This window comes from Sapajus apella, unplaced genomic scaffold, assembly GCF_009761245.1.
Source record: "Sapajus apella isolate SASKATOON/1434 unplaced genomic scaffold, GSC_monkey_1.0 scaffold43, whole genome shotgun sequence".
Classification (NCBI taxonomy): Eukaryota; Metazoa; Chordata; class Mammalia; order Primates; family Cebidae; genus Sapajus; species Sapajus apella.
In genome coordinates this window covers 13,825,489-13,845,167 of record NW_022436983.1, presented here as the reverse complement: position 1 = coordinate 13,845,167, position 19,679 = coordinate 13,825,489, and the positions used below count along the sequence as shown (strand labels likewise).

At 50.1% G+C, this 19,679-nt stretch overlaps 1 protein-coding gene and 1 non-coding gene across 3 annotated transcripts; one reads left to right on the top strand and one right to left on the bottom strand.

Annotated features, from left to right (window-relative positions):
- Positions 1-324: 324 nt before the first annotated feature.
- On the bottom strand, positions 325-18,884 carry PINK1 (PTEN induced kinase 1). Of its 2 annotated transcripts, XM_032301168.1 has the most exons (8): positions 18,416-18,884; positions 14,392-14,679; positions 12,610-12,710; positions 8,237-8,419; positions 6,884-7,047; positions 4,124-4,251; positions 3,228-3,464; positions 325-1,767 (listed from the first exon to the last, which is right to left on the bottom strand). In XM_032301168.1, the coding sequence occupies exons 1-8, from the start codon at positions 18,800-18,802 to the stop codon at positions 1,510-1,512; spliced, it is 1,746 nt and encodes a 581-aa protein (XP_032157059.1). In that variant the 5' UTR covers positions 18,803-18,884; the 3' UTR covers positions 325-1,509. The 2 variants fall into 2 exon arrangements, with proteins under 2 accessions (XP_032157059.1, XP_032157060.1); XM_032301169.1 differs by lacking the exon at positions 3,228-3,464.
- Positions 5,673-5,777, top strand: LOC116566709. Its single transcript, XR_004275987.1, has one exon. It is a non-coding gene; the product is annotated as a U6 spliceosomal RNA (small nuclear RNA).
- Positions 18,885-19,679: the final 795 nt, after the last annotated feature.

The following is a 19,679-nucleotide window of genomic DNA, read 5'->3' as shown; positions in this document are numbered from 1 at the left end:
ATGATGGTGCTTCCTAAGGTCTCCTCAAAGGATACAAGAAAGCTGCTAGTAGACCGAGGGGTGGGACTCTCTGAAATGAGAAATCTAGAAATATAGAGCCAGGTAAGAGAAGGCTCAATGGCTCGGTGGAAGAGAACCTTAACTGCATGTTCACCTTACTGCATGTCCACCTTGCTTTGTTTAGGCAATAGCCATGTTCTAAAAATCATGTATAAAGTTATATGTTAAATCTTTTCCCCAATGTTGATACCTGCCCACAAAATGTTCTCACCTTCAGCATATAAGATCATTCTTAAAACTATTCTGTTCAAGGCACATACGTCATCTGCAGTTGGAAATTTGCATTTAATATTTCACAATTCCTGTAAGAGATGCTAGTCAGAAGGGAAACCCTCAAGTTTAAATCCCCACACTTACTGCTCATCAGTCACCTTCGCTATGTGGGATTAATTCAGTAGCTGGTCCAGAATGCACAGCTTGGGAACACAGAGGATCCTACCTCCCAAGCCTCGCGTGAACATTTCCCACTCCTGTAACTAAATGTGCTGACCCATGCTTGATGGCTGCCTTTGTCCAGGTGGCAAATGCAGACATGCTACGCTGCCTCCTTCAAACAAGTTCCTTGTGTTTGGGGCAAAGGTCGCAGCCAAACTCTGCTACTGACAGCCAGTGCCTTGGCCTGGATCCTCTCTGCTGTGGATGCAGGCCTACCCCCCTCAGTCCAGCCTCCTCTAATACATCAGCTTGGCCACTAACTTTTCAGACATCTGAGGACAGGGCAAGGGTTGAAGACAGGGCTTTGAAGTCTGCAATCAAGCCTGAGTTACCTTCCTGACCATTGAAGAGAATGCATTCCTTCGGCTTCCTACACAGGGATAAGCTTACTACATATTTTTTTTTTTTTTTTCCAGCATGGACGCACAAACAGACCTAGTGATCAGTTCGCTTTAAAAAAAATATTTTTTTGTAGAGTTAGGTTCTTCAAATTCATCTAGACCAGAGGTTGGCAAACTGGTGTGTGGGCCAATCTAGCCTGCAACCTGTATATGGCTTGCGAGCTAAAAATGGTCCTTACATTTTTAAATGGTTGAAAAGACTAGTGACACATGGAAATCAAACATCAGTGTCCATCAATAAAGCTCTCCTGGCACCCAGCCACACTTACTACATGCTCAGGGTTGCTTTTGTGCCACAAGGAAGACTAGCTGTCACAACCTGAAAGGTGGCTAACTCCTGGTTTATACCAATTTCTTCATTTTACAGGCAAGAAAACTTAAGTCCACACAGGTTATAAGATTCATCCCAAATTGCACAGCTAGAGTTAGCGGCTGCAGACTGAACTGTGACTCAGGTTCTTCCATTTGCCAAGCCTGAGGCCTTCTCTTTGGCTAACCAACCCTCTCTGCGCCATCTTGTCTCCTGACTCCCACCCTCACTACTCACAGACCATCACGACACAGAGGCTGCCAAGTTCTTCTTTTAGTAATTCACCAAGCTCCATGCAGGACATCACAGGGCTGCCCTCCACGAGCAGAGGAGGAGGGCTGCCTGGCAGAGTGCTTCACACTCCAGGTTAGCCAGAAAGAGCATCTTCATTTTTGTTTCCACGCAACACTTCGCTGTGAGCCTGTTGGCCAACAAAGTGGCGGCCGATTGTTGGAGGAGCCAGCCAACCATCTTGTCTAACTTCAGATTCTTCAGGGGTAGAATATGTTCACCCCAGAGGCTTAGATGAAGCACATTTGCGGCTACTCGGGCAGATGGTCTCTGCAACAGGAAGGGAAGCTGAAGCTACAACATCTGTTAACACGGTCTCAACCCAAAGCCTGCTTTGTTAGTGAGGGTCTTCCTTTCTCTGGCCCCAATCCAATTCTTCCTCTACCCTATCTCCTACTGATGTCCTTTACTCAGGTGACAAATACTGCCTGCCCCTTACCCATGCTCCAAGCTTTTCCACGTGTACACCTCTGCATGGGACAGCATGCTTGTTGGAATAGCCTTTCCTCCTGGTGGAAAGCCCAGTGCCTCTTGTGCTGTCTGGTCCCTTTAAGTTGTCTCATCATTTTATAACTGGTTGCAGTTTCTAACCTTCACTGTGCACCTACTGTGACCAAGATAAGCAGGCCACGTACAGGGAATGGTTAACAGAGTGGCAGAACAGTGCTGGGATGCAGGTATGGCCTAGCTCTTTGCATTAAGCCTGCCCCTGAGCCAGCTGCCACTCCAATTATGGCTTCAGATAGGTCTGCCTTTGCATTCCTTTATATTAATTTCACAGTGTCCACATCTGCTCTCAGAAGATGTTTCTCATCTATCTCTCTGATCAGTTCTCAGCTGTTTCCATGAGCTACATCTCCATTAAACATTTCTTGGCTGGGTGCGGTGGCTCACGCCTGTAATCCCATCACTTGGGGAGGCCCAGGCGGGTGGATCACCTGAGGTTAGGAGTTTGAGACCAGCCTGGCCAACATGGTGAAACCCCGTCTCTACTAAAAAAAATACAAAAATTAGCTTGGCATGGTGGCGGCCACCTATAATCCCAGCTACTTGGGAGGCTGAGGCAGGAGAATTGCTTGAACCCAGGAGGTGGAGGCTGCAGTGAGCCAAGATAGTGCCATTGCACTCCAGCCTGGATGACAGAGCAAGACTCCATCTCAAAAAAAAACCCAAAATTTCTCAAAAATACATCCTTTTTTTGAGACAGAGTCTTGCTCTGTCACCCAGGAGTGCAGTGGTGTGATCTTGGTTCACTGCAACCTCTGCTTCCCAGGTTCAAGAGATTCTCCTGCCTCAGCCTTCCGAGTAGCTGGGATTATAGGCATGCGCCACGACACCTGGCTAATTTTTGTATTTTTAGTAAAGATGGGGTTTTACCACGTTGGCCACGCTAGTCTGGAACTCTTGGTCTCAAGTGATTTGCCTGCCTCGGCCTCCCAAAGTGCTGGGATTATAGGCCACCATACCTGGCCTCTGAACAACTTTTTAAGCAACTAACAAAGCCACAGGAGCTGAACTACTAGGACTCTGCCTATGATGTGGTGGCTAGCACTCCTACTTCTATCTACATTAAAATCTGTTTTTTATTCTCCTATGACTAGGCTTTACCTTCCACATTCCTAACACAGAGGCTCTGTCACCACGGTGCTGGCCCAAACCTAATCTTTGCTCTGGAACGAGAACTGAGGTTTCCACCCACACTGTCCTCTTGAAGCCGGGGACAATCTCACCTTGCTGGCCTCTCGCTGGAGCAGTGCCCTCACCAGTTGTCTAGTGTCTGGAGGCACCAACTCGGGCAGTGCAGGTAGCTGAGCCTCTTGGTAGCTGCGGCTTTCAAGGTGGGCCTTACCCTGGCCGTAGAAGGGATTGACAAGCCCGAAGATTTCATAGGCAATGGCTCCTACCGCCCAGGCATCAGCCTTGCTGTAGTCAATCACTGCCCTGGGGCCAGGCCGGGCTGTGGACACCTGCTCAGAGGCAATGGGTGAGACGTTATGCTGGTTGCGTGTCTAACCTTTTCTGTTGTTCTTGAGGAGTCTTGCTATGTTGCCCAGGCTAGAGTGCAATGGTGCAATCTCAGCTCACTGCAACCTCTGCCTCCTGGGTTCAAGCCATTCTCCTACCTCAGCCTCCTGAGTAGCTGGGATTATAGGCGTATGCAACCACACCCAGTTTTGTATTTTTAATAGACAGGGTTTCACCATGTTGGTCAGGCTGGTCTCAAACTCCTGACCTTGTGATCTGCCCGCCTCGGCCTCCCAAAGTGCTGGGATTACAGGTGTGAGCCACCACACCTGGCCGCGTGTCTAACCTTTTCATGCCCTGCACGTCACCTGATTCATGGCTAATCTGAACTCTGTCCCAAGGAACCTGGAGCTTGAGTGAGCTGCGGCTCAGACCCAGAAGGGTCTACTTAGACTGCCTGGTTCATGTGACAGGACTCGCTTTGCCTGGGATATGAGGGAAGGCTGAAGAAAAGCAAAGTGGCAGGGAAGGAACTTGTACCAAATTATGGGTCAGAAAAGATGCAGGTGCTGGGTGATCATAAGGCATCAAGTCTCATTCTGTACTCGGTGGAAGCATGGGTGAAGGGCTGCCAATAGCACATGCCGTGCTCAGAACTCACCTCTGGGGCCATCAGGCAGCCGTTTCCGCCCCGATCCACATACCAGCTGATGAAGGGCAAATGCAGGCCGATGTTCTCATCAGCCAGGCAGCAGCCAAAATCTGTGATCACCAGCCAGGGGCAGCCATCTGGGAAGGAGCAAGCGGAGCTAAGTGGCCAATTCTCCTCCCTTCCTTCCCTCTGAGAGGCCCTAGTATGTCCCTACTAAAGCCACCAGCAAGACATGGCTGATGGGCTAACAGCTCAGTGTTGGCCCCAGAGCGCAGGCTAACAAGGCCTGAGAGCAGATCAGAAAGGCCTGCTGTGTGACCATGGAAATGCCTCCAGGAAGCATGGGCTGCAAAATCCCCAGGCAAAGGACTGTGTGAGAGCATGACTCAATTGAAATCATGTTCTAGTAACTGGAGCTGTCCCCAAGACCAAAGGAGCTGAAGCTTGGCTCAAATGATCTCCAAGGGCCCTTATATCCCAAGAGACTTTGATTTGAATTTGAAACCCCAAATCCAAACCTAAGAACCAGGTGCATTAAGAATCAGTTATTGCTGGGTGTGGTGGCTCACGCCTGTAATCTCAGCACTTTGGGAGGCTGAGGCAGTGGATCACCTAAGGTCAGGAGTTCGAGACCAGCCTGGCCAACATGATGAAACCCCATCTCTACTATAAAAAAACTAGCTAGGCATGTTGGTGTGTGCCTGTAATCCCAGCTACTCGGGAGGCTGAGACAGGAGAATCACTTACACTTGGGAGGTGGAGGTTGTAGTAAGCTGAGATGGCACCACTGCCCTCCAGCTTGGGCAACAGAGTGAGACTCCGTCTCAAAAAAAAAAAAAAGGGCCAGGCATGGTGGCTCACACCTGTAATTCCAGCACTTTGGGAGGCCGAGGCGGTTGGATCACTGGAGATCAGGAGTTTGAGACCAGCCTGACCAACATGGAGAAACCCTATCTGTATTAAAAATACAAAATTAGCCGGGGCTGGTGGTGCATGCCTGTAATCCCAGCTACTCGGGAGGCTGAGGTAGAAGAATCTCTTGAACCCGGGAAGCGGAGGTTGTGGTGAGCCAAGATTGTGCCACTGAACCCCAGCCTGGGCAACAAGAGGGAAACTATGTCTCAATAAATATTAATAATAATAAAAAAAGAATCAGTTATTTAGTTATTTGTAAAACAGTCCATACAAAGTTCCTTTAAAAAGCTAGTTCCCAGCCGAGCACAGTGGTTCACGCCTGTAATCCCAACACTTTGGAGGTTGAGGGGGCTAAATCACTTGAGGCCAGGTGTTTGAGACCAGCCTGGCCAGCGGTGAAACCCCATCTGTACTAAAAATACAAAAGTTAGCTGGGCGTGGTGGCACATGCCTATAATCCCAGCTACTCGGGAGGCTAAGGCACGAGAATTACTTGAACCTGGGAGGCAGAGGTTGCAGTGAGCTCACTGCTCTCCGGCCTGGGTGACAAAGCAAGACTCTGTCTCAATAAATAAATAAATAAATGAAATTAAATAAAAGCCAGTTCATCTAATCATTTAATTATTTTAAATCTTCTAGTTCAGTGCTCACTTCGGCAGCACATATACTGAAATTGGAAAGATACAGAGATTTGCATGGCCCCTGAATCTTTAAAATTTTTTTGAAAAAAGGAATGTAGTAAAAATTTAAATATTCTAGTTCAAAAATTTATCAGATGTATGAACCTCCTTTACAGGTTTCCTAGGCAAGTGGCCATTCGGCTTCTACTTGAATGCTTCCAGTGGTGGGCAACTCATTTCCAGAGGCAACTGGGCTTACCTTTGGACAGATTTCACTGTTTGAAAATTTATTAATATTTTTGAGACAGCGTCTCGCTCTGTCGCCAGGCTACAGTGCCGTCGCACAATCTCAGCTCACTGCAACCTCTGCCTCCTGGGTTCAAGTGATTCTCCTGCCTCAGCCTCCTGAGTACCCGGGACTACAGGCACGTGCCACCATGCCCGGCTAAGTTTTATATTTTTAGTAGAGACAGGGTTTCACCATGTTGGCCGGGATGGTCCTGATCTCTTGACCCCGTGATCCGCCCGCTTCGCCCTCCCAAAATGCTGTGATTACAGGGGTGAGCCACTGCACCCAGCCAAAAATTATTTTTTATAATAAGCTAAAGTCTACTTCTCTTTTACTTTATTATTTTTTATTATTTTTTTGAGACAGGGTGTCACTCTGCTGCCCAGGCTGGAGTACAGTGGCACATTCATAGCTCACTGCAGACTCTGAAGTACTAGGCGCAAGTGATCCTCCTACCTCAGCCTTCCAAGTAGCTGGGGCTACAGGTGCATGCCACCATCCCTGGCTAACTTTTTTTTTTGGCTAATTAATTATTATTATTATTATTATTATTTTTTGTAGAGCAGGGATCTCACTATGTTTCCCAGGCTGGTCTCAAACTCCTGGCCTCAAGCAGTCCTTCCACCTCAGTCTCCCAAAGTATTGGGATTAAAGGTGTGAGCCACTGTGCCTGTCCTCTTTATTTAACTATGAAAACTTGCAGCACTTGAAGTTCTTGTTCTGTAAGTGGGCAACAGAAAGGAACTTGGGAACTGCTGTCTCTCTGCAAAGACAGAACAAAAATCCCCATTCTGAGGGAGAGATTGCTCACCTCTCATGTACACAGCTAAATGAAGACACGACTTAGAACACACAACCAGAGAGGACCTAATGAGTTGGTCCTAAATGCTCCCGACCTACCCTCTAGTGCCCCTGGAGAGCGCTAATGGTGCAGCAGGTTCCTACCTGGGTCCAGCTCCACGAGGATGTTGTCAGATTTCAAGTCTCTGTGCGCGATGCCCTGTTGAACCAGATGGTCCACGCCTTCCAGCAGCTGCAGCATCATCATGGTGGCGAGGCGGGGGCTGGGTGTGTTCGCGCGAAGGTACTGGCGCAGGGTACAGGGATAGCTGGTGGAGAGGGGACAGGGCCGCTGGCTACCGAACGCTGACAACTCCTAATAGCCTTTTTTTTTTTTTTTCTTTTCTGAGATGGAGTCTCACTCTGTCACCCAGGCTGGAGTGCAGTGGTGCAATCTTGGCTCACTGCAACCTCCACCTCCCAGGTTCAAGCAATTCTCCTGCCTCAGTCTCCCAAGTAGCTGGGATTACAGGCATGTACCACCACACCCACATAACTTTTGTATTTTTAGTAGAGACAGGGTTTCATCATGTTGGTCAGGCTGGTCTTGAACTCCTGACCTCAGGTGATCCAACCACTTTGGCCTCCCAAAGTGCTGGGATTATAGGCGTGAGCCATCTTGCTAGGCCTCCTAATGCCTTAATCATTGTTAGGATTAGGCCGTTCCTCTTCCCCTTCCAGGAGCATTTTGATTCCCATTTTTCCCCAGCATCCTTTCTGTTCCTGCCCACTCACCATTCTGAAATTAGGAAGAGCTGGGTCTCCCTATATTCAAAGTAACAGTACAGATACTTACTTACTTAAAATAAAAAACCCACTATAGCAAAGTTGGGGGTACAGAGGGTGAGGAAGGAGAACTGTTTGTTTTGTTTTGAGACAGAGTCTTGCTCTGTTGCCCAGGCTGGAGTCCAATGGCGTGTTCTTGGCTCACTGCAACCTCTGCCTCTCAGGTTCAAGTGATTTTCCTGCCTCAGCCTCCCCAGTAGCTGGGATTACAGGCACCTGCTGTCACACCCTGCTAATTTTTGTATTTTTAGTAGAGACAGGGTTTCACCATGTTGGCCATGCTGGTCTTGAACTCCTGACTTCAGGTGATCCACCCACCTCGGCCTCCCAAAGTGCTGGGATTACGGGCGTGAGCCGCTGCATCCAGCCAGCACTGTTTTTATGTTAAAAACAGATAAGGTCAGCCACAGAAAAGGGTAACAGTTGAATGGACCAAAAGGACTAGGTGATAAGTATGTTCTGGATGAATATGAGATTTTGTTTTCATGAAAAATCGTCCCAAAGGGAAATGCTCTCCAGGTTAGATATGCTCCCTCTGCATGGCTTTATTCTCCTGAAGGGTGATGACCCTCTTTTCTGAAACCCTCTGCTCAAGGTGCATTTGGAGGGCAGGGACCAGCTCCCCCGGGAGATTTAGCAGCTCCAGGGCCCTGCCGCGCAGCTGCCACTTACTTCTTCATGACGAGGAACAGCGTCCGGCCATGGCCCAGGCCTTCAGGGTGGAGACGTGGGGGCAGCACATCAGGGTAGTCGACCAGGGCCCCTGGCAGCAGTGGTACAGAAGAGGTGAAGGCGCGGAGAACCCGGATGATGTTAGGGTGAGGGGCTAGTTGCTTAGGACCTCTCTTGGATTTTCTATTCAGCCAAGTGAGACAAACATATAAGGCCAGCATCAGATATAACACCTGGAAAGACAATAACCTAAGGCCACACCAACACTGGCACTGACATTCATTATTCACTTACTATCAAATGTTTAGCATAGATTTGCTATGTGCCAGGTACTGTACATGGTGCTGGGGAACACATCTGATGACTCCCCTATCCATCCTTCAGTCTGTCTGTCCACCCATCCATCTGTCCACCTATCCCTCCTATCCTTCCCATGTGGTGGAACACAGGTGGAGAAACAGAAACCCTGGAATCAGACTGCCTGGGTTTGAATTCCAGGCCTGCCACTCTAAGTGCTTGGCTGAGTTACAGTAGCCCCAACCATATCCACAGTTTCGCTTTCTGCAATTTCAGTTATCTGCAGTCTGAGAATAGGTGAGTACAGTACAAGAAGATATTTAGAGAGAGGAGAGAGAGAGAGACCACATTCACATAACTTTTATTACAGTATGTCCTAATTATTTTATTATCACCTTTTTTATTGTTCCTAATTTATAAATTAAACTTCACCATAGGTATGTATGTATAGGAAAAAACAATCAGTATATATAGGCTTTGTTACTATCTGTGGCTTCAGGCATCCACTGGGGTCTGTCTTGGAATGTATCCTCTCTGTCCTTATCTTCTCTGAGCTCAATCTCCAGGGCACAAGGGGAATGAGGTGTTAACACGCTGCATAAGGTTGTCAATGTGTGGAAGGCACCTAAAATCCTGCCTAGCACAGAGGAAGCTCTCAGCTGATATCAGCCGTACTATTATTCATTTAACCAGTATGTATTGTTTTCACGCTAAGTACCAGATGTCATGCTGGTATGCTGTGGAACTATGGCACAGAACAAGACAGAGTCCTGTTCTCATGGATTTGCAATCTAAGAGGGGAGGGAGACATTCATCGGTAAGTCATCATGTGAGCTCCCTAAGAGCAAGACCATGCCTGAATTTTAATTCCAAGTCTAGTATAGTTGGCATGGAATATGGGTTTTGTTGAATGAGTAGATCCAGATGCAGTTGGTAGTGGTGGTGTCACCTGCCTGCCCTGCCCACTTCTCCTCCTCTGGGAGGCCCCCGCCCCGTAGACACACAGCCCTGCTGAGGCACAGTGGCTGGATTTTGGATGGGGTGGCTCTGCCAGCTGTGTGCCAGCCCTGCCCTTCAGCCAAAGCTGACTGGGCCAAAGGGGCACCTGCCCCAAGGGCGGTGAGCCAGTGACACTCGAGACCCAGATGGCTAGACAAAGGGAAAGGGAGAAGGTAGATTCTCTCTTTGGGAGTGTGAGTGAAGAAATCTGCCAGTCTGCAGTGGAGAAGAAGTCAAGAGACTTCACTGGGGTCATGAGGAGCCAGAGGTGAGCAGGCCAAAGGGATGCAGGAACAGGAGACGCAAGGAAGAAACAGGATGCAGACAGTGGAACCGTGTTCCCATGAGTTCAAGAAATCAGTAACTAACAGAAATTCTTGTGGCTCACTCCTGTAATCCCAGCACTGAGAGGCTGAGGCAGGTAATCACTTGAGCCAAGAAGTTCAAGGCCAGCCTGGGCAACATGGAGAAACCCTGTCTCTACAAAAAATATAAAAACTAGGCTGAGCTCTGTGGCTCATGCCTATAATCCCAGCACTCTGGGAGGCCGAGGTGGGTGGATCACCTGAGGTCAGGAGTTCGAGACCAGCCTGGCCAACATGGTGAAACCCCATCTCTACTAATAATACAAAAAAATTAGGCGTGGTGGCACATGCCCGTAATCTCAGCTACTTAGGAGGCTGAGGCAGGAGAACCGCTTGAACCTGGGAGGCAGAGGTTGCAGTGAGCTGAGATCACACTCTAGCTTGGGCGACAAGTGAAAAATCCGTTTCAAAAACAAACAAACAAAACCAAAAATTAGCTGGGCATGGTGGCATGTGCCTGCAGACCCAGCTACTTGGGAGGCTGCGGAGGGAGAATCACTTGAGCCCAGGGAGTCTGAGGCAGCAGTGAGCCAAGATCACGCCACTGCACTCCAGCCTGGGCAACAGAGTGAGACCCTGTCTCAGAAAAAAAGAAAAGAAAACCTGAGTTTGCAGAAACCACTTTCTGAAAGGCTGAACTCCCTCTGCTTGTGAGATAAAAGAACTGGCTGAAATTGGTCGGAACCAAAAAGGCCAACGGCAGCTTGCACAGAACAAGTTTGCTGATGTCACGGCCTGAACTGCCGCCGCACGTTTCATACTCACTCCTCCCACATCTGCACAGGGGACCCATGAGGTGGCATGAAGAGATAACTGCACATGTCCAACGACTGCAGACTTCTTTTCTTCCACCAATCACTTGCTAATCTTAGAATCCACCCCTTAAACCTTTTCTAATAAAATTACTCCCTTAAATTGAGCACAGGGAGACAGGGTTGAATTCGACTCCTGTCTCCGTGTGAGTTGACTCTCAATAGAAAGCCTGGCTTTTCTCAAAAATCCAGTGTCATTGCTTATAGCACATCAGGCTACAGCCCCCTTTGTTCCGTAACAATGGTAGAGGGAAGCGAATGGGGCAGAGCCAGGCTCTCCCAGCGCTGCGTGGTCCCAAGGCTGTGTGGCTGCAGTCCACGTGCCCCCTCGCACTGCTCCTGCTCTTGAGTCAACCTGAGTGGCCCCTGTTCTATGCAATCAAAGGAGCCAGAGTATCGTTTCCACCCTCCGGCTCCTGGGCAAGTCATGATCATAGCCCCAGGCTGTCAGGGCCCCAGCAGGTGTCATGGGAGCTCAGGGGCAGGGAGTATGCTGTGCTGGGGAGACACATGACAGACGGGATGTCCGAACTGAGACCTGAAATGTGGGAGGAGGGCAGCCCAGGTGTAGCCAGCTGCACACCCAGGAGATGGTCACAAAGGAGCCTGGCACGTTTGGGGAAGGCGCTATGAAGCCAGCATGGTGGAATGTAGGGTGCTGATGGGAAGGGTGAGACATAAGGTGCAAAACGCAGTGAGCGGAGCAGGTCGCAAAGTGCCTGAGTCTCTGGGCCCCAAGCCAGCAGAGGCTAGGAGGAAATGAACCCAGGGTGCTCTAGGGGAAGCTTCTCCTGAGGTGCACCAGCAGTTAAGGTCATGTACCTGCTGCCACATCCATCCGGTCGTTCAACAGGTATTTACTGAGACCAGGGGGTAGGCAGTAAACAAAGAGCATTTACAGTACAGCTGGAACAAAATCGAACCGTGATTTGAGGCTGGATAGTGAGAACTACTAAAGGAACAGAGTCCCTGGAGAGGGCCAGGGACTATGTCAGATGGGAGGTCTAGGCAGCAGACATCAAGGTCCTCCCAGCACAGGACAGCACCACGTCAGCCGGCTGCCACTCGAACCTCAAAAGGAGGCAAATGCCCCCTCAGCCGCCGATCATACTCTATTCTAACACACCCTGGGCCTTCTGCTGCCACACTGAGAACTCTGGGCCAACAGACCAGTTTTTTGTTTTTTTTTTTTTTGAGATGGAGTTTCGCTCTTGTTGCCCAGGCTGGAGTGCAGTGGTGTAATCTTGGCTCACCACAACCTCTGCCTCCCAGGTTCAGGTGATTTTCCTGCCTCAGCCTCCTGAGTAGCTGGGATTATAGGCATGAGCCACCATGCCTGGCTAATTCTGTATTTTTAGTAGAGATGGGGTTTCTCCATGTTGGTCAGGCTGGTCTGTAACTCCTGACTTCAGGTGATCTGCCTGTTTCAGCCTCCCAAAGTGCTGGGATTAAAGGCATGAGCCAGCAGGCCTAGTTGTCACTTTTTGTTTTTTTTAAATCTCTTAGCACCATCAATGCACATAACTGTTAGTGAAATGAGTGTTCCTCCTGTGGGGACAGAGTTCAGTTTATTCCGAAAGGTGGCGCTTTGCTCATGTATTTCTTAGGAGGAATCAGAGAACCCTGATCAATCATGTAACGTTGTGAATTGGGCATTTTTGGGTGGACTTCTCTCCCCTGCTCCAATGTAAATTACGCATGTGCATCATCATTTGGGGTCAGATTACCCTCAATCTTTCCCAAGTGAAATTATCCACTAACTGAAAATCCATCATCAACATTAAGCCTTTAATTAATCTACTGTCATGTCAGACACTGTACCAAGTGCTGCGGACACAAGTGATGGATGAAGTTGCTCTCAGAGAAGTCCCAGTCAGTCTGGCAGGCAGAAGGCACTTACCTGTAAGCAACTGCTCCATACTCCCCGGCCAAGGCCACTCGGCTCGCTGGGACCAACTCCTGGCTCATTGTGTTCAAGATGGCTTCACTGGAGGAACCTGCCTGGAACACCCACCAGGAACCCAGGGTTACACAAGCCAGAGCAGAACGGCACGTTCCTTGTAAGCCCTGTCTGTAACCTGGAGCAGGGCAGCTACTGCCTAGAATTAGCTCTAACCTTCGAGATAAGATGACCTCTCCCCAGGGGCAGGCTGAGACTAGTTACTCCTGGAGACAGAGGTGCCATCCATGCCAACTCAGAAGATACTTCACACTCCTCAAACTCTTGCAGGCTGGAGGAGATGTCAAGGTGATCAGGGTATAGGGTGCTGCTTCCTGCCATTGGTGCCTCGGTGCCTACCAGCTCGAAACTGACCACTGGATCACTAACTCATTCTGCAGGCTCCCTTCAGCAGCCAGGCCAGAGCCTGGCATGCTCCACCCTGGGTAAAGTTGTACTGAATCATGAACAGCTTTCCTCCGTCCCCCAAAACAAACAGACAAAAACCGAAGAGTGCGGAAAGCACCTTACTGTCCTCATTGTATTAGGAAGCGCTCCCAGGACATATGAAGCCTGTATCAAGAAGATCCTGTAAGAATTAGCAATCTTGTAGCTTCTGTGAATGCAGCAGCTGTCATGCCCCAACCAGTGCATGTTTTGATGCTAAGACTGGATGTTTCACAGGCAAAGGATTTGGCTACTTGTTAGCCATTAACCCAGCTTGGAGTGCGACTGCTTCATTCCCCAAATCAGAACAAGAAACTGCATTCTCCAGTGTCCAGCATGAACTGCTGTGGCCACTTCCCACCTCAGCCTTCAATGCATGGGCCCAAGGATGGGCAGGAGACAGAGCATCAGGTCTTGACACATTTTCTAAACCCACCAAGCAATGACAAGGTAAATAAATTACTTTAAGTGGAAAGAACGTGTTTTCATGGGGGAAAAATACTCAATTTCCCACAGCCTTGAGTCCCTTCAGGAGTGGACAGCAGGGAGTTGATAGGCAAGCCTCTGAGCTGGAGGTGGGCTTGAAGGGTGAGCTTAGAGGAAAAAGATCCATTTCCCTCTCCAGTGAGGCAGGTCACAGGAAGGAGGGGATGGCGAACTAACCAGTCAGGGTGGAAACTAATGGTGTAGGCACCTGATACTCGAAGTGTGGCTGACACAGCAGTGGCATTGGTATCACCTGGCAGCTTGTTGGGAAGGCAGAATCTCCAGCCCCATCCCTGACCTGCTGAATCAGAATCTACCTTTGGGTTTTTTTTTTTTTTTTTTGAGACAGGGTCTCACTCTGTTACCCAGGCTGGAGTGCACAATCTTGGCTCACTGCAGCCTCTGCCTCCTGGGCTCAAGTGATCCTACCACTTCAGCCACCCAAGGTGCAAGCCATCATGCCTGGCTAATTTTTGTATTTTTCATAGAGATAGTGGTTTCATCATGTTGCCCAGGCTGGTCTTGAACTCCTGAGCTCAAGCGATCGGCCTCCCAAAGTGCTGGGATTACAGGCATGATCCACCATGCCTGGCCAGAATCTACCTTTGAACCTGATCCCTGGGTGATCTGTGGGCAGAATACAATTTGATACATTCTGTGTAACAGAGGGAGGCAGCCTGACTATACAGGCACCTTTCCTGTGGAGAATCTGTCTTTTCCTATCTATTTCCTGGAAAAAATCCCCACCAGGCCCACTAAAATGGGCATTTTGAGAACGCCTCCTTTACAGACAAAAGGCCTGGTGCTTACCGAGATGTTCCACATCATCTTGATGGCCAAGGGGAAGGCAGGGGCCCCCGGAGCTCGCTCTTGCTCTTCTCCAAGTGCACTGGTACCTGGGCCTCTCCCTGGAAGCAGCCTGGTGCTCTTGGTCACCTCCAGGTTCTGGGGCAGTGTAGACGTGGTGGCTTCATACACAGCGGCACTGCAGCCCTTGCCAATGGACTGCCCTATCAGATACTCCTCCAGCCGAAAGCCCTGCCAGCGTCTCGTGTCCAACGGGTCAGGCCCTAGCTTGCTTTTCTGGGTAAAAATTGCCTGTGAGGAAAAAAGAAGGCACTGTGAGCCAGGGAGCCTAGGGAGGCCCAAGGAAAGGGAAACAGAGGAGGCAGGGAGGGGTGCAGCGAGGCATGGTCCGCACCAAGCAGACGAATAAACCAGAAAAACCCAACCCAACACGGTCCACTGCTCAGCCTGGGTCCAGGCCATCTTCTCTCTCATTCTTCAGAATGACTGTCCTCAAACTCTGCTGCTTCACTGTGATCACGACACTCAATGATCTGATTGGTCAAGAACCCTGAGTTCTGTAGCTGGTGCACCCCTCCTTGCTGTCTTCACTCTCCAGCAGAGTTCTGGAGGTGTCTGATTACGGAGACAGCTCGTTCTGCAAAGACCTTGGCTGACGGCTCCTGGGCAGCTAGCAGGAGCATGTGATCCACAGGGATCTCAGAGGACCTTGCAGACAAGGGGGTGAGATCAGGTACATCCCCAGAGCAGAGGGATTCAGTCCTGTCTTCCTGTCTCTGCCTCTCAGGGCACCAATAGGGCTACTCTGTCCAGAAAGGTATCAAGGGTACAAGAGTTCAGACAGAAATGGATGGAGGGGCAGGTGCTGGGGGCGGTGCTGTAGTGGGAAAGAGGCCAAGTGACAAAACTCTGGGTCTTCTCCTGCTTCAGGCAGTGGTGACGTCACTCCTCCAGTCACCCAGGCTCCACTTTCCCTCTCAAATGGTCTGATCTGCTGAGCCCTCCTTGCCAAGGTTAGTCACCCGTGGGTGCCAGGCACAGCTCTGCAAACGCCCCTTGGCCATGGCCTACCAGGCACCATTTCTAGACCATCCCACTCCCAGTGCTGTCCTTCCCTGCTGTGAGCCACATCAAAACGCACTGCTTTCATGTGTCACTCGGCTGTTCACCAGATTGCCCAGGATGTTATCTGTGTTCTGGTGCCTGCCAGGCTGGTCTGCACACTGCCTGCACTCATCCTCTGACACCTCTCTCTGAACGCTGCTCACCATCCTTCCAGCCCGTTTCTATAGTATTGCTCTGTCTGGCTCATCCCAGCTCAGCCATCAAGCCCAAGTCAAGCTCCTTCTTCCTCTGTAGCCAGCCCTGATGACCCAGCCCATGGCAACTTTCCTTCTAGAGGGTTCCTAAAGCACTTGGTATCTGTAAGCAATTTCACCTTGCACTATAACTTTCAACTTTTTAAAAAAATGAAAGTCCATCTTCCCTTGCCAACTAGTTTATAAACTCCATGGAGCAGAAGCAACATGTGTATGTGTGCATACTACATATATATAACATGTATACTATATATAATATATAACATGGCATAATGTATGTGTATATATATATATAATATGGTATATGTAATGTGTGTATATTGTATATTACATATAGTATACATATATGTAGTATATACATACACATTATGTATATTGTATTATTATAAATAGTATACATATTATATATACACATATTATGTATAATATACACACATTATATGTATTTTTTATAATATAAATTTTTAGACCTTGTTACTAGCACACTTCTGCTAGTTGCCCAGGCTGGAGTGCAGTGGTGCAACTATAGCTCACTGCAGCCTCAAACTCCTGGGCTTAACCAATCCTCCCACCTCAGCCTCCCAAGCACCTGGGGCTATAGGCATGTGCCGCCATGCCCAGCTAAGTTTTTAACATTTTGTAGGAACAAGGTCTCACTAGGTTGCCCCAGCTGGTCTTCAGCTCCTGAGCTCGAGAGATTCTCTCACCTTGGCCTCCCAAAGCGCCAGTAGGATTACAGGCATGAGTCACCACACTTGGCTTCAGAATTTTTTAAATGTGAAACTAATTCCAGCAAAAGCAGCCAGTGGAAAAAAATGTGTTTTAATGTGAAATTGATTGATAACTAATAACATCTGCAGGCATAGGAGGATGAAGTATGCGAAGAGGGTGTGTGAATTCTAAGTTTAGGATGATCAATCTCCTCAGTTAAAAAAGCCTCTTTCGTTTTAAGCAGGATTAGTCAAATTTCCCATCCTTAGCTTCTGCCAGTTAAGCTGTGGCAAAAGACAAGGTCAGGGGCTGGGGACTAGGCCAGATAGCACCTGTCACCCCAAACTGGCCAGAGCTCAAACATGAGACAGTGGTGATGAGCAATAGGAACTGGGCTGGCAACCAGAAAACCCAGGAGCCACTGCTTGACTCCAATTGCTGTGTCCTTGGGCAAGTCACTCCCTCTTCCACCACCTCAGCCCTAACCTGTAAAATGCAGGTACTGTGCTAATTTAGTGAGTGGCCTCCCTGGAAGAAGGTGGGATTCTGGCAGCTGCCAGGCTTCAGACCTGAACTGCACCCCTGGCTCCTCCCTGGCTCTCCAGCCTGCCCGCCTACTCTGCGCTTTTAGACTTGCCAGTCTCCATAGGGAGCCAGGTCCTCAAAATAAATCTGCCTCTCTAAACAGACACATCCTATTGGTTCTGTTTAGAGAAACCTGACTAATACAGACTTTGGTTGGGCAGAAACAGAAGTCTTGTGCTATTTTAAGCATTAAAAGAGCCTAAGAGGCTGGGTATGGTAGGTCATGCCTGTAATCTGGGCCGAGGCGGGTGGATCACTTGAGGTCAAGAGTCCAAGACCAGCCTGGCCAACATGGTGAAACCCCGGCTCTACTAATAATACAAAAATTAGCCAGGCATGGTAGTGCACACCTGTAATCCCAGCTACTCGGGAGGCTGAGGTAGGAGAATCGCTTGAAGCCAGAGGAGAGAGGCTGTGGTGAGCTGAGATGGCACCATTGCACTCCAGCATGGCTGGAGTTACAGAGCGAGACTTCGTCTCAAAAAAAAAAAAAAAGGAACCCCTGTGTATCCAGTCAGCAGGGATAACCCTACACAGACAGGTAACTAAAACGTTAGGTCTGATGTTTTCTCGTCCTACTGCTGTTTCAGCTCTGTCACTACTAATCCTTTGGTTAAGCCGTGGAGGCAGCCTGGCTCAGTGGTTAAAGGTACTGCCTTTTATTGGCTGTGTGACTTCGATCAAGTCCCTTCACCTGAAGACTTTCCACCTCCAAAAATTAGAGACGACAACTACCTCAAAGGGATAGGAATGTTATGGTTTAGTTGTCAGTAAATTTTAGAAAATTTACACAAAGCCTTTTGCTGTGCTGTGACTGGAGCTGTAATCGGCCACATTACTTCATTTGAGGACGGGAAACATTAAAACAAATGGGAGGACGCCAGGCGCGGTGGCTCACGCCTGCAATCCCTTTGGGAGGCCGAGGCAGGTGGATCACGAGGTCAGGAGTTCAAGACCAGCCTCGCCAACGTGGTGAAACCCTGTGTCTACTAAAAACACAAAAATTAGCCCGGTGCGGTGGCGGGCACCTGTCATCCCAGCTACTTGGGAGGCTGAGGCAAGAGAACTGCTTGAACCTGGAAGGCGGCGGTTGCAGTGAGCCGAGATCGCGCCACTGCACTCCAGCCCGGGCGACAGAGCAAGGCTCCATCTCAAAAACAACAACAACAAAAAATAAAACAAACAGGAGGTGTTGGCTTTATAGCAGCCGATAAGTAATGGTGAAATAAATATATGAGCTTTAATAATCCTCGCCCCGCCCCTCGACAGGCTCAGAGCCCCACCTCCACACGGAGCCCCGCCCCCAGCGCTTAGCCCCGTGCCCTCCCGCCTCAGGACCCGCCCCCACTCTGATCCCCGCCCCCGCGCTTAGCTCTGTACCCCGCCCGATTTTAGGACCCGGTCCAGCTCACCTGGATCTCCTGACAGGCCGAGGCTGCCCGCCGGCTCTCCGCTTGCTTCTCCTCGATGAGGCCCACCCCTAGCCCGAAGGCCAGAAAGACTGCCCTTCCGCAAGGGCCCGCGCCGCCCCGGGCCCGCACCACGAACTGCCGCTGCAGCCGCGCCGCCAGCCCGGCCACAGACTGGCGGAAGAAGTGGAAGCGGTCGGGGAGCCTGAGCCCGACCCTGCGAGGCTCCGCGCCAGGTCCCGCGGCCCAGCCCGGACGCTCCCGGCGGATCCAGCCCGCCGCCGGGCCCGGCCGCCCCCAGCCGTAGGCCCGGCCCGGCTTGCCGGTGAAGCGCAGCAGCAGCGCTCGACCCAACTGCAGGCCACAGCCCAGCGCCTGTCGCACCGCCATGGTTGAGCCGCGGCCCGGTGCCCCCGCCGCCACCGCCACCGCCGGCGTCCGCCTGCTGGTCACAACAAACTTCGGGGTAGTGCCTCTGCGCAGGCGCTGGCGCTGGTGGGCAGGGCCGGCCCCCGCGGCAGTTCCCCGACTCGGCGCGCGAGGGCGCTATACTCGCATCGGCCCCTCGAGCCGTGACTTTCCCCTTTGCGCTTTGGGAGGGCCTTTTCAGATAGGTCCTGAATGTGAACATCACTGGTGCTGGGCAAAATGGAGAAGTCGAGAAGAGAAACTGATATTTATTGCCAACCACCGCGCTAGGCCCTTTACGTCTTTTAATTTACTTAACAGGCCGGGTGCGGTGGCTCAAGCCTGTAATCCCAGCACTTTGGGAGGCCGAGACGGGTGGATCACGAGGTCAGGAGATCGAGACCATCCTGGTCAACATGGTGAAACCCCGTCTCTACTAAAACTACAAAAAATTAGCTGGGCATGGTGGCGCGTGCCTGTAGTCCCAGATACTCAGGAGGCTGAGGCAGGAGAATTGCTTGAACCCGGGAGGCGGAGGTTGCGGTGAGCCGAGATCGCGCCATTGCACTCCAGCCTGGGTAAAAAAAGCGAAACCCCCTCTCCAAAAAAAAAAAAAAAAAAACAGCCCCACCAACAAGATAAAAATACCATTTTTATAGATGAGAAAACCAAGGCATAGTAAGGGGCAGCATTCGAGGTCATGTGCAGGTACCTAGCAGAGCTGAGGCTAAAGTTCCCGTTGTCCTAACTGTTAGTGCTTACCCTCCTCAGTGGCCTTAAGCTGCTGTTTGTGTCCACAGTCCCTGGGCTTTTGAAGACCTCAGAAGAAATCTCACTCAAGGGACACAATTTGTGAATG

Coding starts and splice junctions, on each gene's coding strand:
- PINK1 (XM_032301168.1), bottom strand. CDS start 18,802: ATGGCGGTGCGACAGGCGCTGGGCTGTGGCCTGCAGTTGGGTCGAGCG. Junction 7,048..8,236: donor CTGTTCCTCGTCATGAAGAA/GTAAGTGGCAGC, acceptor CCTCTCCACCAG/CTATCCCTGTACCCTGCGCC. Junction 4,252..6,883: donor CCTCGTGGAGCTGGACCCAG/GTAGGAACCTGC, acceptor GCTCCTTCCCAG/ATGGCTGCCCCTGGCTGGTG.